Consider the following 24,733-nt stretch of genomic DNA (forward strand, 5'->3'; position numbering starts at 1 on the left):
TTGAACTCACTACACATGTGCACACACACACACACACACACACACACACACACACACACCCCATGCCCTTTAGATATGTGTGTGTCACATAGCAAAAAGGTGGGTACTCTAATTTACATAAGAATCTCTGGTAAAAATAAAAATGCATCTAATCCCCAAATGAACACCCTTTGTGCTGTACATAGCATTATCTTGTCTCTGTTGAGCAGGACAGTTGTGTAAACTCTTGTTTCTGTCAGATTTAACCATGCTTACTTAAACAAGCCCATTGATAGGATTAAATGGTTTTACAGATTAAATAGCTTTGCAGTTGTGACTTATGTACATTTGCAGAGTGTTTGCTGATAAACAAAATCAGGCTCAAGTCACATAAATTACTAGAAATAATTTCACTTATAAATACAATACAAACTTTGTAAACTTTTCTTGGGAGGGTGGGATGGTCTATGTTGCCAAAATCCTGCACATGAACTCATCAAACTGATTTGTTCCAATCAAGCCATGCAGAAAGGACAGGTTGCCAAAGATGGAAAAAGCCCAATTAAGTCACAGCCTCTACAATAGGAGAGGAATGTGGGAGAAAGAACAAAATTATTTCCATCATCTTTGGTCCTTGGCAAAATAACAGAAAGTCAAACCATCACTGAGATTGACTTTTAGTGATGTGTAACATTATGAGAAGATTCAAGATGGGTAATGCAATAGTAATTCTTTTAACATTAACTGTTGAAAACTGATAACAAAAAGTGGTGAATTCATTTGGGAAAAGACAAAATAGGACATTCATTGCTAGGAATGTTTCTGAGCATCTTTATCTGGCCTTTCTGAAGCTGACAAATCCTCTCACGCTATCCTCTAGAGAAGATGGGGATATACAGGATAGGCAATAGTACTATTGTTGTTGCTGAGCTGTTTCAGCTCTGATCACGTATGGGATTTTCTTAGCAAAGATACTGGAGTGCTTTGCCATTTCCTTCTCCAGCTCATTTTACAGATGAGAAAACTGAGGCAAACAGGGTTAAATGATTTACCCAAGGTCATACAGCTAATAAGTGTCTGAACTCAGGTCCTCCTGACTCCAAGATTGGCACTCTATCTACTGCATCATGTAGCTACCCCAATAGTAAGTTAGCTGGATTGAACACTGAAGAGCAAAACTCTTCTCATATTTACAAATGATTCAATGTCAACTTAGAAGAAAGCATCCATTGTAGTACCTTAGGAATCTGTGCTGCATTAAATGACCCAATGACATTTAATATTTTTATCAATCAGTTGCACCTACTTTTCATGTATTTTGTATGAACCTTCACACTTACACATGTCTCCTCCATTAGAATGCAAGTTACTTAAAGATAGAGGCTCTTTTCACATTTTCTTTTTTTTTTAACTTATTTTTTTTTTTGGCTAGGCAAGGGGGTTAAGTGACTTGCCCAGGGTCACCCAGCTAGTAAGTGTTACGTATCTGAGACCAGATTTGAATTCAAGTTGTCCTGACTCCAGAACCAGTGCTCTATCCACTATGCTACCTAGCTGCCCCTGTTTTCACATTTTCTTTGTGTCCCCATTGCTTGACAGGAGCCTGAGCTTGTTGTATACACTTAACAAAGGCTTACTAATGGCTTGCTTGATGCACTCACTGGTACTCATGTGAGATTCCTAATGATAACTATCTAACACATTTCATTATAGTTCCAGGATCAAAATACTTCTCCACAGTCTAGAACCTTACTAAATTCTAGAACCTTGGGCTAAACCTAATAAAATTGATTTTACTAGGGAATAAATGTAAAAGCCTCAGACTTTAAGAAGATCAGCTCCACAATTATAGGATGGAGGCAGCAGAAAGATCAGTTCATCTGAAAAAAAGATCAGGGAGTTTCCAAGGACTATATGCTCAATGGGTCGAACATTTGTTTCAGTAGCCAAAAAAGCTAATGCAAACTTGGATTGTAATAAAAGAAACATAATACTGACATCTTCCAGAACAAGGGAATTGCTACTTCCACTGATACTCCTACTTTGGACAGATAACAAGTGGAATATTATATCTAGTTCTATGCACCCCATTTTAAGGAGATTATTGATGTTAGGGAATATTCAGGGGAAGATGACCAGGAAAATGAAAAGCTTGAGATCATGCCATAGGAGACTTGATTGAAGGAAGTAAGGGCATCTTAAACTCCAAGTATGTGAAAAGCTGTCATGTAGAAGATGGAATAGATTTGTTTTGATTGGCCTCAGAGGGAAGAACTTCAAAAAGCTGGATGAGAGTTTTGAGAAGGCAGATTTAGGATCAATACAAGGAAACACTTTCCAAAAATTAGAGTAATCTAAAAGTAAAATGGTCTGCCTTAAGAAGTCTAGAGTTCCCTCCTTTGCTACAAGAGCTATCAGAGATATTGTAGATTCAGGTACTGGTTTGACTAGAGGACTTTCAAGATCCCTTCCAACTTCAGGATTCTTTGATTCTTTGACATGATTCAAGTTATAGGACATAGAGCTTAGAACAAGAAGGGACCTTAGAAACAATCAAATGTAGCCTCTTCATTTTTTAGAAGAGGCCCAGAGAGTCATACAGTTATCACAGATCCTCTCTGTACATAAGAGCACTGAAGAAATTTACCTTATAAGGCAGGAAAAGAATGGGTGCCTTGTAAAGAAGGTAGGCTGCTCTAGTAGCTGAGAAATGGTCATAAGTATGGATAGATTTTTCAGGGCCTAGCCATGCTATACCAACAAACCTCCACCCCAACTCAGGGTGAAATGTGAAGGAAGACTTTGGGAGAATTGTTATAGTATAAGCTTATCACTCCAGAATAGCTCTTCCTATGCTACTCCACACACTCTTCTGAGGTTGAGGGGTTGTATGTCAAGCTGTTAGAATCACAAACCCAGAAAGTTTCCTTAGAAGCCCAGCCTTTATCCAATGTAATGTGTGCGTGTGTGTATGTGTGTGTGTGTGTGTGTGTGTGTGTGTGTGTGTGTGTGTGTGTGTGTGTACACAGATATATAACATTGGTCTAGAGAACTTCTGATGAGGAAACACACCACCAAAGCATACTGCTACCTGCTCTATGATTTAGAAACTTGTCTAAGGTCATTGAGAAGTTAAGTAAGTTATCCAAGGCCATTTAGTCAAAATGTGTCAGAAGTGGGATTTGAATTCTGAGGCCAGCCCTTTATCCACTGTGTCACATTGCCTCCATATATTGGTTTGGTTTTCCATAGGTAACATGTGCACAAATACACACGAATATGCCTACATATATTTATATGTATATTTATAGATAAATAGGCATTATGTACACAGGATCATAGGATTATAGATATAAAGTAATCCTTTCATCTAGCTGTAACTTCCTTTTTTGCTTTGTTTTGTATACAGCAGGTATGTCAAGCATGTTTTCAACTCCTCTAGCAATATGTCCATTTGTTTGTCAAGGACAAGAATCTCATATTTAGAATGGCAAAAATCAAATTAAAGGTTATTGATGGTCTGTGTAATTCTTAGCATTCCCTGCCCCCTTCTCTACCTTCTTGCCACCATCACTGCAGAAGGAGAAGAGAGTCACATAGGACTCAGGAAAATTTTTATTTTTCTCCATTTCATAGGTCTTCATGATATATATAGATAGACAGATATAGATATATACACATATATACATATATACACATACATATATGTATGAATATATACAAATATGTATGTATAGTGATATATCATATTATATATTATGCCATATACACACACACATACACACACACACACACACACACACACACACACACACACACACACACACACACATATATAATCAGGTGGCCAGCCTACTAATGATATGTCTCCATAGTTACCTAGGTCAATCCTCAGCAAATAGATTCAGTCTATTTCTGGGGACCATATCTGAAGTTTTTCCAGCATGGTAGAACTTGTCAGAGTTTATGATGTAGTGGCATAATCTTTGAGGACCCGGTGTCACCTGAATACCACAGTGAGACATAAGAGCAGGACTTTGTGGAGAAAAGATGGACACAAGATGAATGAAAGGAGGTAAGTGGGCTAGACAATCTTCTGGAAACTGGAAAGCTCCTTACAAACTCCAAACTTCCCATGAAAGCAAAGGCTTATGTTTTTAATACTAATGTTATACTGATGTTACAATATACTTGGGAAATATGGAATACAGTTGGTTCCAAAGAATTAAAAAGAAGCATTACATAGAGGACAATGAAGAGTACATGATGGATGTGAGTTACAATGGCATCCTTGTAATGACAGGAGAAAGTGAGGAAGGTATATTGGATGGACTCCCTACCAGATAACAAATTTACAAGAGAACATGGAAATGAGTTGTACATTATGGGCAGGTGTGGAAGGAATGTGATCTAGATCATTTGAGGGACCTACTTAATTGACAGATTAGAGTTCATTCAAGCATTTGTGCATTTGATTATAAACCCACAGGGATAGATGAGTGGGGATCTATGCTCTTGCTCCTTTAACATTAACCATGCCTTTTCTCTATTCTTTCTAGACTTCTACTCCTTAATCATCTTCTTTTTCATCTTGGCTAAACTGGTACCATCCTATCTCTTCCTCTCCCATCTCCTCATTTTTTTTAACATGATATTAAGATTAAGAGTTAGAGCTCATGGTGATGAGGATGGGATCTAGACCCCAAAAAGGAAAAACCCTGGACTTTCCCACATGGCCAAATCTCTGGCATTTGCCTGAAGCTATAATCCTATCAACTGGTCTTTCATTATCACCTATATCCAATCTCCCAATTCTACTACCTAGCCCTCCTTTATCTATTACCTCCAGATGGCCCCCAGCCACTTCCCACCCTTAATCCTATCTAGATTCCATTCTCCCTTGGCCTAGTGGTCCAGGTCCCAGGCATTCTGTTCACCCCAGCTTACTGGCCACTCCCATCCAGATCTTCCTTAGACCCCTCCTGCAGTCACTCCAAACTACTTGGCCACTCCTAGATCTCTCCCATAGTCTTTCTGTATATAAGGTCCATCTGTCTCCATTAAGGTGCTCAGGTTCTTATAATCTAGCCAAGGCTCAGATTCTTAAAATCTGGCCACTGTTCAGATTCTTAAAATCTAGCCACATGCTCAAATTCTTATAATCTAGCCAATAGATCAGTAATGTTCTGATTCCTTAAGAGTCTGGCCAATATGGTGGATGTTCTACTAAACCTTGTCTTTGATTGAAAGAAGGCTTGGGTCAAATGCATTCAGGCAGGATTCGCATGTTGTGATTTTGGGGTCCCAGCATCCCTAAATCCCTAAAACTCAACAATGGTATACATCCATACAAGAAAATCAAAGTTGCTAAGACATACAGAATACAGATAGAGAATAAATGTAGAATGGAAAATAAGAAAGACACTTAATCCAGGAAAACAAATAGTAGAACAAGAGGCCTTAATGCATATTGGAGCTCTGTTCCCTTCAGAGGCCTCTAGAAACAGCAGGGATTCCCTGGTTCTGCCCCAAGCCTTCCCAAGCTGACGAGCTAGGCAGAGGTCTAAGCTAGATCATTATAATAGACGTCAAGGGTTTGGAAAGAGTTGTAATATGAGGAAGAAAAGGCCAGTGTCCAGGGACATAGGTCTTGAACTTGAAAGAGTCAAATAAGAGTAACATCTGGAGTAGAAGTCATGGTCAGTAGCCAGGGTTTCCAAATGAGAAGCAGAAAGGACCACAGGCAGTATTAGTGTCCAAACAGGAAGGTCAAAGCCAGGAGCATAGCCAGGTCCAGAGGACAAGGCTAGCAATAGTTGAGTTCTGAGGTTTAGCAACAAGGGGGTTCCATACCAGTTAAATGACAGAATATGGACTTCAACCAAAGAGTTTAAATTTGCTATAATATAGCCAATATACAATACAATAGCTGTCTACACTCCCATGTGACTTCTTAAATCCAGCCATGCACAGTTGGGCCCCACCCTCCATGTTCTGCTGAGCTCAGTTCATCTGGAGATTCCCCTCCCCCCAATCCCATCACAGCTGCCCTCATTATCTCCCATAGGAACTATAAAATCTACAAAGCAAAAGACAGACTACATGCTATTAATGAACACAAGCCCGTTTTCAAAAATCCTGACCACTGCACCAGAAAGAGTTTGACAAATTAGAAAGATCACAGGAAAGACTGAAGGAGATGATTAAGGGGCTGGAATGACTGATTTATGAGGAGAGATTCTTTTTTTAAAAATCTGAATATGAGGTGGCCCAGCTAAATGATGACTAGGCTGGAAAGGTGCGGCTGTGATAACTACATACAGACCTTAGAAGCTGATGCCAAGGAAGGAGAGAAACCACTTAGATTGTTCCAAGAGAATGTAAGTAGGAGTAATAGAGTAAAATTAAGGATGGAAAAGTCCCAGCCAAATAACAGGAAACAGTCTCTTGTAGAACAATTTATTACCCAGTAAAAGTGTGTCTTCAGGTAAAGAGTAGAAGCCTTATCACTTAGGTCATTAAAAGTTTAGCTGAAGCCAGACAAAGACAAAAAAGCAGTGTACACGAACCATACCAGCATTCCCCTCCCTTTGCAATGTCCACAATGTTTCTGTCATTTCTAATCCCTTTAACTTTCCAATGCAAACCTCCTTTCTCTACATGTTAAAGGGAAGATGAGAACAAGCACATAAAAGTAACTTTAAAAGCACAGAAAATCAGTCTTTAATATCTCTGTAACAGAATAGCCTACCAGATGGGAAAATGTGTCCAAGAATTGATTTGTAAGGGAATACTTCTGGCCACTTCTTGAACAACACCATCTCCTCCACTGTATTGTCAGTCTGATGCCACTTATCCTATATACCAGGCATTTCTCCGTGCTCCCAAGATATGCCAACAAACTCTTAGAAGATATCAGGCTCATTTCCATCTGACTCTGTATACCTATTATCCTAAGCTTGGCATTGAAGAAACATTGTTCAGGTAGCCCTGATAGCATTATCAAGGGCTAAGTTGTAGAAAGTCAAGATTTAAAAATGCCAAGAGTTTCCTAGAATAGTAATTCTATCTTAGTACCATCTAATTTGAACAATACCCCGTTACTGATGCCTCCCCAGCCTCCATTAAAGAGGGGAAAAAATCATCTTCACCTAAATTCTCTGAGTGGACTTTTTGACCTATATCTCTTTGTTGACGTTCTGTAAGGTTTGTTAACCTCATTTGTTGTTGTTGTTGTTGTTGTTGTTGTTGTTATTGTCATTTGGTTGTTCAGTCTTGTTCAATTCTTTGTGACCCTACAGACCACAGCATGTCAACACCATCCATGGGGTTTTCTTGGCAAAGATACTGGAGTGGTTTGCCATTTCCTTCTCCAAACCTTATCCATTACCTTCTCCTTATTGAAAAATACACATAATTTTAAGCTGAGTCCTCAAGGGAGGGATGATTTTTGTGTTTCAATAACATCTCAGAATAGATGATAGGAAATGGGCAGGGGAAGCTCTGGGTGTCTTTTACAGGAAGACCTATTGTCACCACACAGAGATTTCCAAGATCTAATCACAGTAGGCAAGCTAAACAAGTCCCTTAAAAATCAAGGGGAAATACTCAGAAAGTAGCAAAGTGGGGAAGGTGATGGGGGTGGGAGGCAGGGAAAGAAGAGCACTAAGTATATATGCAATAACCAAGAAGAAAATTATACCTTTTGAGCAAAGCTTGGAAAAGATTTTGAGTTTAAGGAATGATCTTAAACAAGAGACCTTGTAAATAGCTACAGTTGCAAATCAAAGATCAGTAGAGATAAACCACGTGGAATAGACCATTGACTCAGGTAATAGTCATTTCGTTATACTTGCACAGAGAGAATGATCTCTATCTGGCATCTTCAAATATTAAAAACTATATTTTTATCTAGCTAATGTTGAGAATAGCTTCTAATCTTTATCATGAGCAGAAAGAGCTAGTTTATGACTAAGATTATATAGGAGGGAAAAGGGAGAGTAAGGGGAAATAAGCCTTAAGTACCTCCTATGTTACTAGGGCTCTGTTAAATGCTTTATAAATATCATTTCATTGAATTTTAAAGTTTACAAGGCATATATTATTATCATCATTTTATAAATAAGAAATATGAGATTCAGAGAAGTTAGGTGTGAAGCCCAAAGTCCCACAGCTACTAAAGTGTCACAACTGGAATTCAAACCTAGGTCTCTTGACTTCAGGTCCAGCATTCTTTGATCTACAACGTGTGTTATTTTTTTTAACTGAGAATATGTGTTCATTTACTGAAGTCATAGAGGTCTCAAGCAAACATTTCAAGTGCCAATAATTTGCTAGGCTTTACTTTTATGGTGGTGGTAATACTTCCACAAATTTTGATTCTATCTTCAATAAGAGCTCAACTATTCATCCAAGTTTAGACATCAGAAATATATAGACAGCAAAAACCAGAAGTTCTATGAATAGAACTTGAGGCTCACAGGCCCCAAAAGGAAAGCAGGTAACAGGTCAAAGAAGTTTTAACATACTTTGCCTCTCTTCTTCTTCTCTATTTCTTCATTTCTTAAATTGGGCCACTACCTAAACTATTCAATCTTATATTCCACTAGTCCTCTGGAGAAAGAGCATAATGTAATGGGTTTTTTTTTAAAGTCTAAGAGAACTAGGTTCAAATCCAAATGCTGATATTAGCTTCCATGGGCCATCAGCAAGTAACTTAATCTCTCTGAGACTCAATTGACTTATGTCTTAAAAAAATAACAGTTGACATTTACATAGTCTGTCAAGGTTCACCAAGCAATTTACATATATTATCTCTTTTGATTATCACAACTAGAAAATGTGTTGTAAAGCTTAAAATGTGAAGCAAATGTTAATTATTATTATATTATTATTATTATCATCCTAAACGCTCACCTTTTGTTCAATCTTTCTGGTGGCCTCATTGTCCCTTAAACTAATCAAGCTCATTTTCATCTCTATTCTTGCCCTTTTAATTCTTATCTGGAAATATCTCTCCTCTCCTCCTTCTAAGTCCTATCAGTTCTTCAAGGTCTAACTAACTACAATCTCAACTCCTTTATCAAAACTTCTGGATGTCTCTGGGATGGTCATTGATCACTCTCTCCTGGCAATCACTCTTAGTCTCCCTAACTATTGTATAAGCTTCTTTGGGCAGGATTCATGTCTTATAGCCCTTTGATATTTGCTGAAGTGCCTGGAACATTGGAAGATATAGAAGTGACACAAAAAAATGCTTGTAAATTGACTGCTTAGTTTTCACAGAATCTGTGCTTGTGTGTAAGAATTAAAAATTTTTGCTAAAGGGGATGCTGGTATTCTTGAGGAGTCCTAAAGGTTGATGAGGATAGCCTTTTCTAAGAATCAATTTTAGTTATAGATAGTGGCCCTGAAAAGGAAACATCTTCAGAGGGTTTAATTCAGAATAATTCAGACTGGTAAACTGTTCCATTTACAGAGGAGTAACAAACCAGTCACAAGAAACCATTTAGAAATTTCCAAAACAGTACTTCTGCCCATTCCCAAGAACAGAAGTAAACCAAAATTGACCTAGCATTCCATGGAATATAAAAGGCCCTTCATCTGGAAGTATAATTTCTTTTTAATATTATCTAACATTTCCATATTACCATAGAGTTACCAAATGTGTCAATGCATTAGCACATATAATTGTAAAAAAATAATCTTGTGAGATAGGTACTGAAATTATTATTTCCATTTTAAATATTAGTAAATTCAGCCTCAGAAACTTTAAGATACTCACTTAGGTTCGCATAACTAGCAAATGGAAAATATAAGATTGAAATCCAAGTCTCTTTCTATTAAAAAATCAACTAATAATTATCATGTCATTAAACTCATGCATATCTAGCAAGGGACTAGCCAATGAGCCCAGCCCTTATGAGCATGTGAAAAGTGCTTAGCTGATACAATCCCCACATGTACTTCGTAGCATGTGTAGACATTTTAAAACTAGTTCTATTATATTAATAATGTGGTTTAAAAAAAAAAAGAATCTCTGGTCATAGAGCTGTGCGTTTAAAAGGTACAAGTCAGCCTGACTCTTTTCTGTGGACCAGCTTTTTCTGCCCAGCATGTTCAAAAGAGGAGACAAGGACTAAGAGACCTCAGACCTTTATCTCCCTACCCTACCAGGATCACCATAACATAGCTCACACATGCATGAACGTGTTTTTTAATCTGTTGCCATTATGTCTCTTCTTACTACTTTTAGGTAAAGAAGATTAGAGACAGCTACAACTTCGTAAGCTTCAAAAAGTCAATAGAGTGATCCATCATGAAGGAGGTCTAGGATTGGAGTATATGCTGGATTTTATAATTAGCCACTGGACCATCAATGCCCCAAGGAATAAGCCTTAACCTTCAGACCCAGGCCAATGGTGACTAAGATGAGAACTCATCCAATAATTATGCTGCATTTGGATGTCGACTTGTAACCAATGCTCTGTAGAAACTACATTAAGTGTGAACCTGCTCTTCCCAGGGATCAAGACAAGGAAAATGTGTGGGTTCTTGCTATGTCTTTGAAGTAAATACCCTTTTGTAAAAGTTAATTAATTAGTTGGTTAAATGGAACTTGAACATTAAAAGTTAAAGGTGGGGAGTAGAAGGGGACACACCAGAATAGGAGTTCAAGTCAATAGTATTAGAGAAGAGATACACAAACACCTCAGGGGTGCTTCTCAATGTTAGCTTGGCTGGCTGCAAAACCTAGCATGGACTGTACTCCTAAAGTTACTAATGGCTTCTTCTAGGGGACTTTTTGAAGTTTACAAGACCATAGCTACATCTGATATCTTCCATCTTAAGCGAAGGGAAGAAAAAAAAGGGACAAGCTATTATAGGGTCATGTGGTCATAGGGTACATCATTGTGTCTCTGGTGGGGATATAAAGGGCTGAAACCTCTCTCCCCACCAAAGATGTACTCCTTGTCTCCTCACTTGAACACATCAAACAGGACAAAGCCAGTCCTTAGGCTAGGCCCCAGCTGCCTCATGCTTTTTGAATGAACTCCAGCACTGATTCTATAGCTAATCAAAAAGACTATTCATCACCATGTGGTTAGTGGACAAGAACCTATTACAAAACATCTGTGTATGTTCTAAATTCCACATAGGGATAGCATCAGTCAAATATTCTGCAGGAGCTCATAAGGGCTGGACTCATTGACCAGTCCCTTATTATACTTACATCTCCATTTTGGAGAAGGGCCACTGACCCACATAAACTAATTTTTCAATGAATTCCTTTCACCTTATGCTAGCAATTCTGATATAAAGAAAATTCTAAAAGAATTCAATTTAGGTGATTTGTCCTAATCAGTACCTTGATCTTGGAATTCAATATTGGATTCATCTGAGCCACAGAAAGGCTAGAATTATTATCATCATCATTACCATCATCATCAATAGTTAAAATTAGCACAGAAATAAAAAGATCTTAGGACCATAGATTTATAACTAGAAGCAAACTTGGAGGCCTTCTAGTCCATATTTCTAATTCTATAGATGGAGAAACTGAGGCCCTACTCCAATGTTTCATTTTAGTGTGTAGGAGCTTTGAAGGATATCTTGGCTGAATACGTCTTTAGCAGGTCCTATCACAGACTGCCAGCAGTAGGTGGTACAGTGGATAGAACACCAGGCTTGAAGTCAGGAAGATCTGAGTTCAAATCTAGCCTCAGATACTAACTAGTTGTGTGATCCTGGTCAAGTCACTTAACCCCTATTTGTCTCAGTTCCTTATCTGTAAAATGTGGAAACCCTGGAGAAGAAAAGGGCAAACCTCTCCAATATCTTGGCCAAGAATACCCCATGAACAAAAAATCCATAGGATTACATAGAGTTGGACATGACTGAATGACTGAACAACAGTCACAAACTGTGACCTTGACATTCAAGGGCCAGCTTAGCCTAGCTTAGAGAGTCTTGTTATCAGAAGGCAGGTCTCTAAGTGATTTTTTTTTCAATCACATCAGGGAGGTTGAAGAAACCCCTAGACTTGCAAAATCATGGATGCTTAAAATATGAAGCTGATAATAATGATGAAGAGGAAGAGCATGATAATCAGAAATCATTTGCTAAACACCTTCTATATACTAGGCAATGTGCTAAACTGTAAAGTTTGGATTCAGTCAAAGTGCTGCACTCGAGAACCTAGAGGGCCACAGGTCTCCCTACCCCTGTGCTAGACACTAGGATACAAAGGAAAAAAATATAAAGAAAAACCAATCCTCACTTTTTTTATAGTTTACAAAGCATTTTCACATGCATTCCTCTAAACTCTGAGCTTCCTATCTCTAGCACTTGTAAAGATGATTGTTTATATTGGCTCTTCCAAATCATAGTTTTGTCTTTTCTGAGACTATTTAGATCTGCAATTCATAAAGCCAACAAAAGATGGCAGTATAGCATGTGCCCTCCTGCCTGCAGGGCTCAGGGTGGGAGTGGGGAAGGGAGTGGTGTTTGTATAGCATCAGCCTGCTCCTGCCATCTGGAACTGCCTTCCCAGTTTTTCTGCCTCATTGACTCTTGATCTTCTTTCAGCAACATCTCTTTTCTCCATTGCCTTCCCCTCATCATTTCCCTCTTTCCCTGTTACCCTTTATTATTATAACTCTGTCACTATATTATTTAACTCTATAACAGCATCATACAATTTGGGGGCTTTGGTATTAACTCTGAGAAGCATTTTGTGTGTGTGTGTGATTCATTTAGCCTGAAACATGCCACATAAAATGGAGCATTATTATGTGTGATGATGATTACTATGATTAGGGCAGGCCATTTTCAGAAACAAATCATTTCAACCTACATGAAACAGGGGCCCAGGACAGCTTCCTGCCTCCCCAAATCTCCTTGGCTCTACTTACACTGTCCTTTGCATTTTATTTACTTAATCCCTCTCATTTACCCATATGTATTTTGTCAACCTTTAAAAAAATTCCAAACTACAGTCTAGTGTTGCAAAAATGTCAATGAACTTGGAAGACAGGTGATCTGTGTTCTAGCCCCACTTCTGTGACTAGTTAGCTGCATAGTAATGGACAAGTCACTCCCCAGGTTTCATTTTCCTGATCTGTGAAATAAAGGTCTTATATCTGAAGATCACTCAATGTCCCTGCCAGCTGTAATGCTTTACTTCTTTCATACCTCCCACTCTACTGCCATCTAATATGACCTCCCTCTTCTCCCCTCAAAGTCCTCTATATCTTCATTCAAGCTCTTGTCCTCTACTCTTATCTCTGAAAAAGAGATGCCCTTCTGCTCCCCAAAGCCAACCCCTCTACTTGTACCTTTGATACCATTCCATCCCATGTTCTCCAAATGTCTGCCCGTTCTATTTTCTCTTACCCCCATTACTTGCAATCACTCCTTAGCTACTGATTTTTCTCTAATATCTACAAACATGTTAAGATCTACTCTAGCTTTAAAAAAAAACCCTTACATGACACTGCCATTCCCTCAAGTTATATTTATTCATCTCTTCTCCCTTTCACTGCCAAACTCAGAAAGAATTGTCCAAACCCAACATCTCTGTTTCCTCACTCACTACCACCACCTTCCATTCACTCATTTCACAATTTCTTACAATATGACTTCCAACTCCACCCCTTAACTGAAACTGTTTTAAGAACTGAAATTATCTCTTAGCTGCTAAATTCAATATGCTTTTCTCAGTCTTAATCTTCCTTGACTTTTTTTCAGCTTTTGATACTCCCCATCTCCCACTTTTTGGACACTCTCTCCTCTCTTGGCTTCCATGATACCGTCTCCTTCTGTACGCATCTGATTACTCTTCCCTTTCTTGGACCATTACCTATCTATCTTGTCTTCTTAACTCAGTGATTCTCAGCATCTTTCTTCTTCTCTTTCTACATTCTCTCTTGAAGATTTCGGTATATACCTTAGGTTCAAATACTATCACAATACAGATGAGCCCCAGTTTACATATTCACTCCTACTGAACTTGTCCATTGTCAATACCTATCAGGTATTTCTTCCTATATGTCCTGTACGCATATAGAATTAATTGTGTCCAAAGAAGAAATCACATCTTCTAAGCTAAGCCTGCTTCTCTTTTAAAAAAATCCCTATTTTTGTTGAGAAAGTCTTCCTAGTCACTCTGGTTCATGATTCTTACTTCTTCCATCTCCCTCCCACTCATATCAATTCTACCTACATGAATTCTCTCACATCTGGTCCTTTATCCTCATATCTGATCTTTTATCTGTACTCACACAATTACCACCCATTTTGGCCTTTTATCATTGTTTGTCTCAAATATTCAACCTATTAAATAGTATCATTGCTTTAGAGTAAATACAACAAACTTTTATTAAGCACCTACTATCTGTCAGGCACTGTGCTAAGTTCTAGGGCTACAAATAAGAAAAAGGAAACCAATCCTTGCACTCAGGAGTTTACAATCTAATTGGGGAAGACAACACAGAAAAGGAAGCTTAAAAAGCTGGAGATGGGCGGTGGGGAAAGGAAGGTATAGTACAAAGGACTGATGATGGTGGAATAGAATCCAAAGAGTGCTGCTGATAGGAAATGAAATTTGTTGGGCTTTTGAGTCATTTTATACAGAGGCTTTACAGAGAGCTTTTTGCTCTGCCTTCCAGTCCTCCAAAGGACAGAGGCATTCAGTCTTGACCCGCCCCACCATCTTCAACACAGCTACCAACATCATCTCCCTGAGGTGCATATTTGATCAAATCACCCCTCTGTTCAAAAATCTTCAGTGTCTCTCTAACACTTATAAGATGAAATACAAACTCCTTACACCTGACATTTAAAGCCTGCCAGAATTTGGCTCCAACCTATCTTTCCAGCTTTTATTTCATACTCCTTCCTTTAATATACTCTACTAGTATTAGCCCTATAGCAAACTACTAGATTACTAGCTGCTTCTTGTACTCAACAGTACATCTGTTTTTCTCTGTGTTATCATACAGACTGTTTTCTCTACCTGGAACATAATTCCTTCTCATCTCTGCCTTTTCAGAATTTGGATCTTCTTAAAGGTTCAATTCCTGGTCTATATCCCCTATAATGCCTTCCTAATTGCTTTTCTTTTCCTCTATCTGATCTTCCTCCTCTCCACTATGTTGTTGCTTTCTCAATTTTTCTCGTACTAGATTTTTATCCATTTTTATCTTGTGGGTAGAAAGTAAGCTACTTGAGGGAATGAACTATTTCTTTTTCTTTCTTATTTTTAACTTTGTATTTCTCGCACCTTGTACATAACTGGCAATTAAATGTTTGTTAAATTGAATTAAACTCAACTTTTGAGGATGTCTTTGAATCCCAAATCAGTTACACCTGAGGATCTTAAAATGACCCCCAAATATTACAGCCCAAATTTCACAGTCCCTCACAAAAGAACATTGACAGAATTTTCTAATCTTAACCTCATTTCATTGACCTTCAGTTGGAAATAAAGAACTACTTCCATTAAATCTGCCACTTTAACTCATTGAGGGACAAAACCTGGCTCCCTCTGACCCACTTTCATCTGTGAGTCACTTAATCAACTTAAAGTGGTACTAATTTATAGCCACAAGTGCCAAGTGGTAATATTAGTTGATCTTTATACAGTGCTCAGTTTTCCCTGTCCCACTTTCCCATGACATCAAAAAAAAAAATTAAGTCTTTCTAATGTTATTCCAGTTAGTTACAGTAAGAACTTTGAGCACTGACCATCCTAGTGTTTACATTCAGCTAATTTGAGAACAGGCTCTCAGAATTTATATCACAGAATCATAAAATTAGTATTAAGAGAAACTCTGTTTCTAAGAATATACTTGAAAAGCAAGTACACCTGCCATGGGGTTGTCCCTCTGGGTATCTATGTTTGGCAGTGACAGGTAAGATGCCTATACTCACAATTGGGTTAACTTGGCAGCTCTATGACAACAAAGGTGTGATCCCTTGGGAAGAAAGGAGATTGAAAATTCAAGAGGGCTGGGGTGAGATATTGCTCACCTTCCCTGAGAAAAGTATAACTGATTTTTGAAAGAGAGAGAAGGGAAGGGAATAAACATTTATATAATGTATGATATATGCCAGATACTGTGTTATGTACTTTGTACAAATATTATCTTATTTGACCAAAATCTTTGATAAATTGCAGTATATCTAAAGGAAGGTAATTAGATGGTGAAAGAACTCCAAAGCATGACTAAAGACAGAGGATGTAAGCTCCTTGTGAGTAGAGATTGTTTCATTTTTTTGGACCTGTATTGGCAGCATCTAACACAGTGCCTGGTGTTTAGTAGGCCCTTGCTAAAAACACATTGATTGATTGAATGGTTAAAGAAACTGATCATAGAGAAGAGAAGACTAGGGACAGGGAGAGGAGAATTACATTTATCACATGAGAAAGAGAAATTAGGCTCATCCTGTATACCTGCAGACTATGGAACCATGTCCAAAGCATGGAGAATACAAAGAGGAAGATTCTAGCTCAAGCAGTAAAGAAGTTCCTAAAAATTAGAGGTATCTGAAAATAGAATAGGCCACTTTAAAAGGGAGTGAATTTCCAGTCATTGGACATGTTCAAGAAGAGACTTAATGGCTAAATTCGAGAGATGTTGTAAGTGGTGTTCATGCATCAATGCATCGGGCAGTGAAAATATTAGACTAGGGGCAGCTAGGTGGTGCAGTGGATAGAGCACCAGCCCTGAAGCCAGGAGGACCTGAGTTCAAATCTGGACTCAGACCAAACACTTGACACTTACTATCTGTGTGACCCTGGGCAAGTCACTTAACCCCAGTAGCCAAAAAGAAAAAAGAAAAAAAATGAAAAAGAAAATATTGCACTAGATAACCTCTAGGGTCTCTGACAGTTCTAAGACTCTATGAGTCTATGACACTATGGCAGTGGCAAAGAGGATAACCAGATCCTAAATTTAGGACTATAATGGACCTTGCACAAGATTTAGCAGGTTCTATGTTAAAGAATCAGAGGACTTGGAATATGATATTCTGGGGAGTGAAAGAGCTAGGATTACAACCAAGAATCACCTCATCAAATCACTGCACTGTACAAAAAAGGAAACTGAGGCCCAGAGAAGTTTATTGATTTGCCCATGGTAACACAGTGACAGAACAAAGATTCACACTCAGATCCTTTGATTCCAAATCCACGGTTCTTTTTAGGAAATATAAAAAGACTGTAGAACTAAAGCTGAAATGGACATCAGCAATACATCAAATCCTCTCATTCTGCAGCTGACAAAACTGATATCCAGGGAAGTTATTTAACTGGTAGTGGGCATCTGAAGCAAGATTTGAACCCCAGTCCTTTGAGTCTAAGGGCAGCTAGGTGGCGCAGTGCATAGAGTACTGGGCCTAGAGTCAGGAAGACTCATCTTCCTGAATTCAAATCTGGCTTCAGACACTTACTAGACGTGTGACCCTGAACAAGTCACTTAACCCCTGTTTGCCTCAGTTTCCTCAGCTATAAAATCAATTGGAGAAGCAAATGGCGCACAGTTCCAGTATCTTTGCCAAGAAAACCCCAGCTGGAGTCACAGAGAGTCAGACATGATTGAAAGTGACCGAACAATAACTACATTTTCTCTGTCCAGAGCCAGCTCTCCTTACACGGTACCAGAGAGAGCTAGGTCTGTCTGCGTGAAATGTGCCTCACTCCTCTGGGTACAGCTAATACTTGTAGAGGTGATACAGCAGGAATGGATTAGACATGGAAGGACCATTGTTATGACTGCTTATTGCCAACAGCACAGACTTCACTGGAAGAAACTTCATTGAAAGACCCTTAATTGAAATAATCACTAACTCCATGAGAGAATCCAAAGACATGAAACATAAAGGAAAGTAGAGCTGGGTTATAGCTATCCCATTAACTAGCTGTGTGTCCTGGCATAAATCATCTCACCCCTCTGAGTGTCAGCTTCCTCATCTATAAGATGAAGGAGTCAGCCTATATGATTTCCAAGGTCCCATAGTCCTGAGTAACTCTTGATGGACACTTACAAAGAAATGCCAGACAAGCACTTGTTCCATCATCCTAGAGTTAAGGCAATCCCCAAATGCCACAAATGCCCAGAGTTCAGTATGTTTGAAGTGCAGAGATCATCATGATACTCTTAACACTATTCTATTCATGGATAGACACTGGTTAAAGAACGGGAGGGGGAACAGAGGTCAATAATAGGAAGAATTTGCTTATGAGGTTTGTAAAAGGCCTGACACATCAATCACTTCTTGTGGCTGAGATGACTGTTCCGGAGCACACAGCTTTCCATGCCTACCAGCTCCATATCAGACAACCCTCCCCAGGGATGAGTCAGTGGGAGTAGTGCACACCACAGGGTGAGGCCTTGTTAGAAATGCCAGAGGACCCTGGAGGAGCCCAAAATACCAGAGATGTGATTCTCTAGGCAGGTGAGATCAGAGCAATGCTGAGCTCCCGGGATGGGGAGGCATGCTCCATGGAGAATGCAGGTGTTCTGACAAGAGATGAGCAGACCATGCTCAGGCTATGTGAAGTTCCTCTTCTGGGAAACTAATATCATAACAAATACACAACAAAACAGGGTCTAAAAGACACAGCAGCTGCCAGAATTCAGTCCATCTGCTAGGCTGTCCAATCTATGTCTGATTAAGTAAAATGTTTATGAGGCAAGGGAGGTCAGCAAGATTAAAAAGAGCCCCCCAAGACTCATCGATAATGATCTTCTGAAGGATACTGCTTGCTTTTTTTTTAAGGACTTCAAAAAGCCTGATTGATGTTCATTCTACCAAGCACCCCAAACAGCCCTAAGAGGCATAGGGAGAATACCTAGTATTCTCCTTGGTTTGAGAGGTCAAGACACAGGTAAAAAGAGAGCAAGGACCTGATTTTGGGTCACATAACAAGTCAATGGTAGACAGGCCTCAGAACTCAATTCTCAGCTCTCTAAATCATCCATGCTGAGATAATGTAACTTCCAAAGCACTCTCCTAGAAACAGAGAGGCTTATCCACAGTAAAAGGAAGAGCCAATGGAGAGCCCAAACAGGAGCTCAGCTGGAAGGCGAACGGGGCAACTGTCAGGAGTCATATCTTTGATCCCACTTTCAGCAGAAGCATCTGTTGTACTATCAAATACAGCTGTCTGATCAAAGAGAACACTAGTATCGTAGACTACATATGCTAAGCTGCAAGCTCTCAGTTTCCCGTCTAGTTCAAATTTTATGACTTCTGTCAGGACCAGCCAGCCTTTCAGTATAACAGATATTAATTGAATGTCATTTGGATGTATGTCAGATGCACTATTATCCCCTCTCTGTATGCTGGGCTAAGCATATCACCCAGAGGAAACATTCTGCTTGTTCAAAAGCATTTTATAATCTATCCTGGGGGGATAGGAGCAGAGGGGGCCAGGCAGCACAGGGGTGAAACATACCAACTGATGAAGTGCTTACAAATAATTACAATAACTACAAAAAAGGAAGAAAAAGTTGAAGGTAGTTCCATATAAATAAATATATAAGTATATATGTAGACACATGTACATATACATATATGTATATATACACATGTGTTGTGCATACACACATATATACATGCATATATATACACACACACACACACACACACATACATTCATACGTTTGAAAATGTTAAGGCATATAGAGCCAGAAATTAGCTGGGAAGAATCAGAGCAAATTGAACCCAGGTGTGGGAAAGGAAGGGGAAAATTAGGAAGCAGAAATATACCAAAAATTGGGGATGGGAATAGTGGAGGAAAAATCAGTCACTATCAGAGGCAAGAAGAAGATATTTTAAAAGTTAGGCAAGTTGGAATCCTGAGAAGAGCCAGTGGGGGAAAATGTATGAGCAAAGGACAAGAAGGTAGTGTCATGGCAAGAAAACAAAATTTGAATTCAGAGGACCCAGGTTCAAATCCTTGCCCTCCTACCTACTACCTCTATGACTTTCTATTTACCTTCTCTGGAGTCAGTTTTGTGTTTTTTGTTTGTTTGTTTGTTTGTTTGTTTTTGGTTTTTTACCTGTAACATCAAGGCATTGAAATAGACTACTTTTAAGGTTTCTTCCAGGTTTGACTTCTATGACCCTAGGATACTATGGGTGTTATCCTTTGGGGATTCTATGGGCTACCTAAAGGCCTGCAGAACCTAAACAGCAATGATCTTGCTTTCTCAACATTTGGGAAAACTGAAAGAAAAAAATTGTACCATCTTCTCTACACCACCAGCTCTACCATTATCCCCCACTTAAACCTCAGTGGGTGGCAGCAAAAGCAATGTTAAGTGAAGAAAACATTTTACTAGAACATATCTGGAATATCCTAATGAGGATAAGTACCAATAGAAACTGGGAATGAATAAAATGTTCCAGACCTTTGACCTAGGGGTCACAAAAAAAAGAAGACTAGAATGAACTAGGTTTGGTCTCTCTCAGACTGTATTTTTTCCAGATGGATGCTAAGATAAAATGAGATTTAAATATATATAAACACTTTGAAAAGCTGAAAGTGCTTTAATTCAATACTTCATAAATCTGTGGCTCTGTCATGAGGACTTCCCCCACCAGCAAAGTTCACAGTCCCTCTCTTACCTAGTGTATAGCTTTCAAAAGTGGCTAAAGACAAAAAATAATAATAATAATAATCTTCACCACATGGAAAACCTGGTAATGAGTATTTATAGACTGGTCCTTAGAAAACTGAGATATGCTCCTAACATGGCTCCTGTATTTGAAGCCTTTTAAATTTGAAATCTTTAAATTCAATAAGGCTTTCCAGAATTTGTGTTGTACTGTTGATACTTTGAAAATTCCAGGTCATCTCCATAAAACAATGAAGCATAAGAATAAGATACAGAAGAGAAGCACACTACCAATATATGGTGTATTATTATGATTTAACCAATTTATATTTGTCGTGTTCCTCATTTCATTCATACTAAGGGAGGTAGGATTGTTTGTGTGTGTGTGTGTGTGTGTGTGTGTGTGTGCCCACACACAACTACACTCAGACACATGTGTTTAAGGCCCATTATTGAAGTGCAGATGCTATCAATTTGGTTTTATTTTGCCTTGGCAACTTCATCTAAGGACCCTCCCTTTCTCCATTCATTATGACATGGATCTGCTTACATGAGTAATAGGGTTGAGGAAGCAGGTGGGTATGTGGGTGGGGAGAAGGAAATCTGTATGCTCAGCATGTAGGGTATCAGTAAGCTGTCCTGGCATGCAGCCTCAGAGGGTACTAGCCTGGCTCTTAGTATCCCTTTCTCTGTTTAAAGGTGTGTAGTCAGTGCCTCCATTGTAAATCTTGCCCTGAAGACGAGCTAGGGACAGTGCTTTGGTGGAGAACAGCTGCATAACTAATTTTAGTCTCAGGCTGGAGAAGTGGGGCAGTTTTAATCTCCACAGAAAAGTCACTTTGATACAACGCTTGGCATCCTGTCATTAAAAAAAAAAAAGGAGAGACACTCCTGAATAACTGGAGCTCAGGCTATTATATTTTGGAAGAGGACATTAGAGAGGGCTTTTAGTACCTATGGAATTTTATATCCCCTTCTCCTCCCTGTAATAGTCTCTCAAACAAGCCCCAATGTCCATTCATTTAAGGAGACCTGGGGAAATGTCTAGATTTGTTTATATGAAAGGGAGCCATGGGGAACAGGGATCTAAAAACCCCTAATTCCAGATTCTTCCCTAACCCTTGTCCTGTGGCCCAAAAGACCTACCCAACAAGTGAATGGCAAAGCTTTAAGAATTTGGATTCAGTCACAGTACTTACTTTGGAAAGCTATGCTCTTCTCTATAGAATGTTAGCTCTTGAAGAACAGAAACTACTTTTTTGTGTGTGTCTATGCATAGAGCAGGGGACTTATAAATGCTCATTGAATTGAATTGTACATCCATTTTCTTATGTAAAATTGACCTAGCCTCTACCCAAAAATCCTGGAAGATTACAGAAGTTTTGAGAATTCTGAGTTACAGAGTTACATACAATAGTGCCTGGCATATAGTAGGTACTTAAAAATGCTTGTTGATTGACTGACTATTCCTGTTATAGGACTTATCCAGCAGAGAACTGGACTTAGAATCAGGAGTGAAATGATTGCAGTTCAACCCTACCAGTGATAGTTTCTATATGATTATGGGCAAGTTGCTTAATATCTCTGATTTTCAATTTCCTTGTCTGTTAAATGGGTAGCCCCCCCCCATCCTCGTGGAGTTGTAATGAAAGTGCTTTGTAAACTTGAAAGGTGATATAAATGTGAATGATTGTTAATATTAATCCAACAAACAAAATTAGATGGGATGGATATTAAGGCTTCAAAGAAAAGGATAGAGTCAGATAGAGGGCTAAGGCTCCCATATCAGTAAACAAATGGTTACATGAGTTTCATCTGATTAAACATTAAACTGCAACACAAAATTAAATGACCTTTTACCAATGTCTGACATCTCAGGTTGGCTGCTGTACACTGTGGCTGTTAAACTGAAATCTTGGACTAGATGGTATAGTTAATAAATCATTTTCCCTAAGGAGGTTTGGTCTGAAATATTTCATTAGGCTACAATAGACCATCTAGCCCAGATTTTACAGGATGATCTAAAAACTCAGAAATGCTGTTCATAACCCGAAGAAACTTTCTTTAGGCTCAACGGCCCCATCACCTAACCCTATGCCTTCTGTTCCCTGGTTCTATTCTCCTTCCCTGTTACCATGATAAGCTTTGTTCCCAAATTCAACTCTCACTGCTGCCTTTCCCTTAGAGGATCTTAGCCCAGTCTAGTTTTGGATGCAAGCTCATTTACCCTAGGAAACAACACAAAGGCCTTTAGGTGAGGATGAATAGGCACTGGAAGAGCTGTGGTGGCTCAGGAGCAGAATAACCAGGTAGAATATGGTCCAAGATTAATGTAAGGACATCGAAAATAACACGCCTGAGCATGGAAATGCAACTTTTCAAACTACTCCATCTATCTTGGAAATTGGCTGAATTTCTTTTAATATTCTTTCAAGGTCCTCTATGAGTCACTCCCAAGAATGATGGATCCTAATGGCTCAGAATATCTATAAAGCTTCTGTGCCCGGCCATCTTCTCTTTTAACTTTGTGACTTACTCTACTCTTGCAAACCAGGAACAGAAAGAATAGGCAGAGAAATCCATCTTTACATTATAATGGCATCTTATCTACCAGCACACAACCATGATGGGCTATTACATGACCCAGATCACATATCAGAAATTGAGCTGGCTTATGCTTCTGATCTTATGGGACTGGGCATCTTTTCAAGTCATTTCTGTACTGTCTTTTGGAACAAAATAATAAAAGAATAAATTGGAAGCTGAGGACTAGCCTGGCTTTCTTACAGTTGTTTTCTGTCTGAAAGTTTAGTAGGACAGGATTATGATGTTTCTGTGTCCTTTCAGGGGGACAGAAAGGAATCTCTAAGCCACACTGGAAATCCCATATGTGTATGTCCATTTAGGTGCATTTCCATTTAACCACCGTCTTGGACGTATGTCCTTCTAGACATGATAGGGCAGCTGGGTGATGCAGTGGATAGAGTGCCCAGCCTGAAGTCAGGAAAACTCTTCTTCCTGAGTTCAAATCTGGCCTCAGATACTAGCTCTGTGACCTTGGGTAAGTCACTGAACCCTGTTTGACTCAGTTTCCTCATCCACAAAATGAGCTAGAGAAGGAAATGGAAAACCACTCCTGTGTATTTGTCAAGAAAACCCCAAACGGAGTCAGGAAGAGTTACATGACTGAAACAACTGAATAGTAACAACAGGACATGATATGGCTTTATGTAGCTAAGTAGCTACCTGCTCAGTACCTGATAATCCTGGCACGTTTTCTAGAATAAGGGGTGATAACCTTGAAAAGCAGCTCCATTGCTCCATTGATGCCCAGCATTGCTGCAGTCGTGACTACAGAAAAGACAAGGGTAACAATAGTTATGGGACGAGTAGGAACCAAACTGTCCTTAACTTTAGAAAATTAACCCAAAGGCCTGGGAGGGGGGTACACTACTTTCTGATTTTTTGCCAGCAATCTCATCTGTGATACAGTAGAGAAGGTGAAGTGTGAGGCTCAAACATCATATAATCTATTGAGTCTGGCGCAAATGCATTTTGACTTCTGACTTCCCTCCTTACACACCTCCTTTTTATTACTAGGGAGAATGTGCAAGAAAATTGGTGCACAGAGACTCACTTCATGGTGAGACAAGTTTTCTGATCATTTCTTCAGTATTTCCATGTACAAATGGTGATGTTTCTGGGTCCCTCTCCTTTCCTTCTCTCCTCCTCTCCCTGCAAACTCAGAGAAGACCATTGTAGAAAAGGCCTGCTGGGACTGTGATATATCAGGGAAGGCCCCAAAATGATCAAGTGAAATCATTGGAGCAAAGGATTTAAAACTGGAAAATGAAATATTAGAGACCATCTACTCCATCCTCTCATTTTGCAGATGAGAGATCAGAGAATGGGGAGTGTTTTATCTCAGACCATCCAGGAGTAGAAAGCAAAGCCAGGATTCAAATCCAGGTGCTCAGATTCCAGTCAGTACAATTTCCACTCATGGAAATGAGGATGGATATTTTAAGCTTCTCAAGAGAAGAACCCTCTCAATGGCAAGGTAGAAGAGTAAGGTTCCCAAATTAGTAAACAAATGGCCATATAAGTTTCAACAAATTAAAATTAAA

The 24,733-nt window shown here is 39.0% G+C and overlaps 1 protein-coding gene across 1 annotated transcript in view; it reads right to left on the reverse strand.

Annotated features, from left to right (window-relative positions):
* AGBL1 (AGBL carboxypeptidase 1) overlaps window positions 1–24,733 on the reverse strand; it is a 910,143-nt gene that overhangs the window by 880,629 nt on the left and 4,781 nt on the right. The window contains exon 3 of the mRNA XM_020963428.2: window positions 23,864–23,957. Coding sequence (XP_020819087.2) covers window positions 23,864–23,957 — 94 coding nt within the window. The remainder of the gene's footprint in view (window positions 1–23,863; window positions 23,958–24,733) is intronic.

The sequence above is a fragment of the Phascolarctos cinereus genome, unplaced genomic scaffold, assembly GCF_003287225.1.
Source record: "Phascolarctos cinereus isolate Bilbo 61053 unplaced genomic scaffold, phaCin_HiC Scaffold_3;HRSCAF=262, whole genome shotgun sequence".
Lineage (NCBI taxonomy): Eukaryota > Metazoa > Chordata > Mammalia > Diprotodontia > Phascolarctidae > Phascolarctos > Phascolarctos cinereus.